The sequence below is a fragment of the Pteropus medius genome, unplaced genomic scaffold (genome assembly GCF_902729225.1).
Source record: "Pteropus medius unplaced genomic scaffold, Ma_sr-lr_union100, whole genome shotgun sequence".
Lineage (NCBI taxonomy): Eukaryota > Metazoa > Chordata > Mammalia > Chiroptera > Pteropodidae > Pteropus > Pteropus medius.
Window position 1 is genome coordinate 24,750,135 of NW_024342471.1, and position 4,285 is coordinate 24,754,419.

Genomic DNA, 4,285 nt, shown 5'->3' on the forward strand with positions numbered 1-4,285 from the left:
CCGGAGCCCTATCTCATCTAAACTTCCTCACCCAAGAGGGCGAGTCTCACACCACTGACCCATCCTGTCGAACCGCTAACCCCGTCAGCACTCGAAATATTCTTCCGTGCCTGCCATCGGCCTCCTTCGTCAGGGAAGTGCATGTTTATGGTCCCTTTCTGCACTGATTAAGATGACAAGAAGACAATGAAACACTTGTCTCCAAAAGTGACTCCTTGGATCCACTGGCAAAATGTTAGAAAGTGGGTACGGAGCCCAAGAAACAGGACACCCAGGCTCTGAGCTTGGGGAGTATTACAGAATCTTATCCCAGGCCAAGAATGAGTCACAATGAAAGCTTTTAAAATATAAAACCATCAACCTAGATTTCAATTCCAAGGAAACACATACTTGGCCATGAGGGAATGCTTAAAAAAAAAAAAAATCAGGCTTAAGCCACTTGACAGGAAAATAAAACAGCCAAGGAACATTCAAATATAATGATTTACATCCTCCCCCCTCCCGTCACCTCCCTTCCAATATGGGTCAGGGTGGACACGGCAGGATCTCTGCCAGTGTGCACGTCCTGTCGGGCCTCCCTGCTTTTCACGTAACGCCATTTCACGCACACAATCCCGAGCCGAGTTTGAGCTGCACGGCGCTATGCCAATCTCACGGATTCTTCATCATTTCCCTGTGCTGGGGCTCTCGGTTTGCCTGGGGTGGCTGTGTTGGGAATATGAGGATTTTTCTTCCATTATTTATGTGTGTAAGCACTGTTCGTTTCTCTCAAAGAAATGGAAGCTTGACTGATTTCCTAAACGTAGGAAGGAGATTGCCCCACGATGAATATTTAAGACTGACCAGGATGGGTGACCGCCATCTGCTAAAACACCAGCCCAAGGATTACTTTCCCAGGGAAGGGAAAGAATGAAGAACCATCCTATATAACATTTGCTCAGCACCGGAGAGTTTATTAAAGGTTTTTCACTTATATCATTTGATCTTCACAATAGCGCCAGAGAGGTAGACAGGGTGCGGATTACAAGGATTATTAAAAACCCACATTTTTTCTTTCTCAACAGATAAGAGCTATAAAAGCTTACAGTCACTTGAGGGAGGTGGCAGAGCTTGGGGACTAAATTGCCCATCTCTAATTCATTCATACACATATTTTAAAACCATTTATCCAGAGCCTATTCCAAGCCAGAGGAAATGGCAGTGGGTACACAGATGAATAAAACACGGTCTGGGCGTAGGAGGAAGATCACGTTCCAGCCTGGGGGAGAGAGCCGGCAGAAGTAAACAAGGCCCTGCTTTTCAAGGTGATGAACGCTCACAAGAAAGAACAGAGTGCGACCACATTTCTAATCTGATGTTCTTGCGAAGACCAGCTCTGTTGTTATTTACAATATCTGTCCTCTGAAAGAAGGGGGGCGTAGGGGGCCTTAGCTGTGTCACTGTGGGGATTAGACGCGGTAGGCGGCAGATTGCTCTCCCTCCTTCGGCTAACTGTCCCTGTTTCTCGGGGTGCTGAGCTAATCCGGGGGGTCCACACACAGGCTCCCCGAATTTCCCTCCACCAGCTAACTCGGGGTCTCTGCCTTTAGAGCAGCATCTTGATCCCGCCGCAGCCTCCACTCGGGGAAGCGGGCTGCTCACCGTCTGCAGCTCACACGCTGCGACGAGACGCGCTGCGAGGTTTTGTGTCGCCGGGGCCGGGTCCAGGCCCGGGAACGCGCGAGCGAGCGCCCTCCCTCGCCCACCGCCCCGGCCCTGGAAGCCACAGCCCCCTCCTCGAAATGTTCGCGCCCACCCCCACCCCGCCGGCTCCCTGGCGCTCCCATTTCTGGTTTTCATTTTATCCATTTTTATGTATTCCCCAACGATATCTTTTAACATTTGTTGCACGCCTGACGCAGAGAAACCCTCTCCTTTAGAAAAGATAGTGTGCGTGTGCGTGTGTCGGGCCGCCCGCGATTCGGCGGAGCCGGTCCCGGCCCCGCGCGGCCGGCGGAGCAGCGCCGCCCGCCCGCCCGGGCCCCTCGGTGGGCGCCGACTCGGCTTCGTGCCGCTCGCCCCGCTTTGCAAGCCCAGCGCCCAGCGCTCAGCGCGCGGGAAACGCTCGGAAAGGGACGCGCGTGTGTGAAGTCTGTGCCCTGCAGGAGCACGGGCAGGGGTGGGGACCCGCTCCTGGCTTTCGGGGCGACATTCCTTTGTTAGGATCTCAGTCCCGAGCCCTGCCAGGCGGCCCCCGCGGTGGTCTCCGCTCGCCCGGGTCGGGGATCCGGCCCTGCCCGAGCCCTTAGCCAGAGAGGCGCGGCCAGACGTCTGGCTCCGCGACCCCAGGTCGCTCCCAGCTGGGGCCCCGGGCCGGACGCCCGGCGGGACTCGAGCCTCCCTCGCGGGGCGGCCGCCTGGGCCCTGCTCGCCGCGCTCGGGCTCGGGCAGCTGGAGCCCAGCGCGGAGCCGCTGCCCGCAGGCCGCCGGCCCCGGCCCCAGGCGGCGTGTCGGGGTCGCCCGCCGCCACCCCTCACCCCTGGCCCGGCCGGATCGCGGGAAAGCGGGGGGCACGGGCCAGGCCTAGCACGCCGGCGCGCGGGCCCACTCGGCAGGAAAAAGTTGGGGTGGGGGGGCTGTCAAAGTTTGGGGAACCTCCGCCTGAGATTCCGCAACCCTGCAGTGCCCCCCTACAGAAAGCGGCGGCCGGGAGGGTGGGCGCCCCCGCGACCCTCGACTGTGGGCGGCGGCGTGGGCCCAGGCGGCCCGGAGCGCTAGCTAAGCTCTAGCTGTTAAGCTTTGCCTTTTTTTTTTTTTCCCCTTGTTGTTTTTCAGATACAATCTTTTTTAGAATTGGAAAAAAAAAAAAAAAAAAGGCGAGCGCGAGCCGCCGCCTGCAGTGGAGCGTGCCCGGCCTCCAGAGGCAGTCGTCTCCAACTTTTCCTCTCCCGCCCCGAGTCCGCGCGCCTCCAACTTCGGCCCTGCTGGAGCCCAGATTTGCCTGCCGCTCTCCTCCACTCTAATGTGCGCGCCCAGGCCCCTGGCAGCCGTTTGCAGCTCGGGGGCCACGCTCCCGAGGCTCAGGCCTGAGCGCTCGCCGGTTCCCAGGGCCGGGGCCCAGTTGTGGAAGGGTGAACCCCGGCGCCCAGGGAGCACCCCGGGAGAGGGCGGAGCGCTCCTGTGCCCCGGGGCAGGGCGGCAGGGAGCTCCCGCGCCCGGAACGTTGCGAGCAAGGCTTGCTAACGTCGCAGGGGGGCACCCGCGAGAGACGGACAGGAAGAGGGCCAGGGGGGACGCCAGAACCCGGGACCACAGTACGGAAACGGCCCGGGCCGAGCTGCAGTCAGATCCGGGGATGGAGGGAGCCGGAGAAGAGGCGTGAGGAGGCCGAGAAGGCAGGCCCTGCTGCCCTGCTGGAGGCCGGCAGCCTGCTGTGGCAGTGGATGAGCAGGCTGCCCAGAAAGGCACAGGGGTCAGGAGGTCGGGCCAGGGCCTTAGCAGGCTCAGACGAGGCCCAAGAAGGGAGCACCGGGCACCCTGGAGTGCAGGGCCCAAGCCTGGCTCGGGCTGTCCAAAGGGGGCCTAGGCCAGGCCCCTAGTGGGGAAACTGAGTCAAAGCCCGGCCTCACGGTTCTGCCCAGACGCGTGTGAGCCAAGTTAGGGGTAGGGGGCCAAGACCCTTGAGGGTCTCCGAGACTAAGGCGGGTAGGGGGCTTCAGGGCCTCCCAGTCCAGAGCTGGATTGGAGAGTTAGACGCTTGTAGATCCGAGGTTGGATTGGGGTGGGGTCTCTGGGACGTTGGCTAGCTAGGCAAGGATTGGGGGGATTTAAGTGCTTAGAGATCGAAGGCAGGTCTTGGGTAGGGGGAGTCAGACAATTGGAAAGCCTAGGTGGTTATTTGAGGAGGGGTCTTTGCGCTTGGCAAAGCGCAAAGCTGCGCCTGTTCGGCTCGAGGTCCGAGGCCTCGTCAGGAGAAGCTTCTGTGAAGGGTGGGCCGACTAGGCCAGGCCAAGAGAAAGAAAGTGAACAAATCTGGACTATAAGTGGGCGGGGGGCCCCTGAGAGGGGGGTCACAAAGGGTGAGACATGGCCACCAGGCGTTTAACCGACGCTTTCTTGTTGTTGCGGAATAATTCCATCCAAAACCGGCAGCTGTTAGCCGAGCAAGTGAGTAGTCACACCACCTCCAGCCCTCTGCATTCACGTAGCATTGCTGCGGTGAGTCTCCCGGCGGCCTCTCCGACACACGCACCGTGTGCACTGCGGCTCTGCCTGTCTGTCTGTCTCTGTCTGTCTCTCTGTTTAA

General features: G+C 59.6%; 1 protein-coding gene across 7 annotated transcripts in view; it reads left to right on the plus strand.

Annotated features, from left to right (window-relative positions):
• Positions 1–3,209: 3,209 nt before the first annotated feature.
• STX16 (syntaxin 16) overlaps positions 3,210–4,285 on the plus strand; it is a 39,336-nt gene continuing 38,260 nt past the window's right edge. For 3 of the 7 annotated variants that reach the window (XR_005653207.1, XR_005653208.1, XM_039864707.1), the window contains exon 1: positions 3,210–4,197. Coding sequence is in view for 5 of the 7 variants with exons in the window: in XM_039864707.1 (XP_039720641.1) it covers positions 4,066–4,197 (132 nt within the window). In the remaining 2 variants the exon portion in view is untranslated. The remainder of the gene's footprint in view (positions 4,198–4,285) is intronic. The other 4 variants (XM_039864703.1, XM_039864704.1, XM_039864705.1 and 1 more) reach the window with 4 other exon arrangements.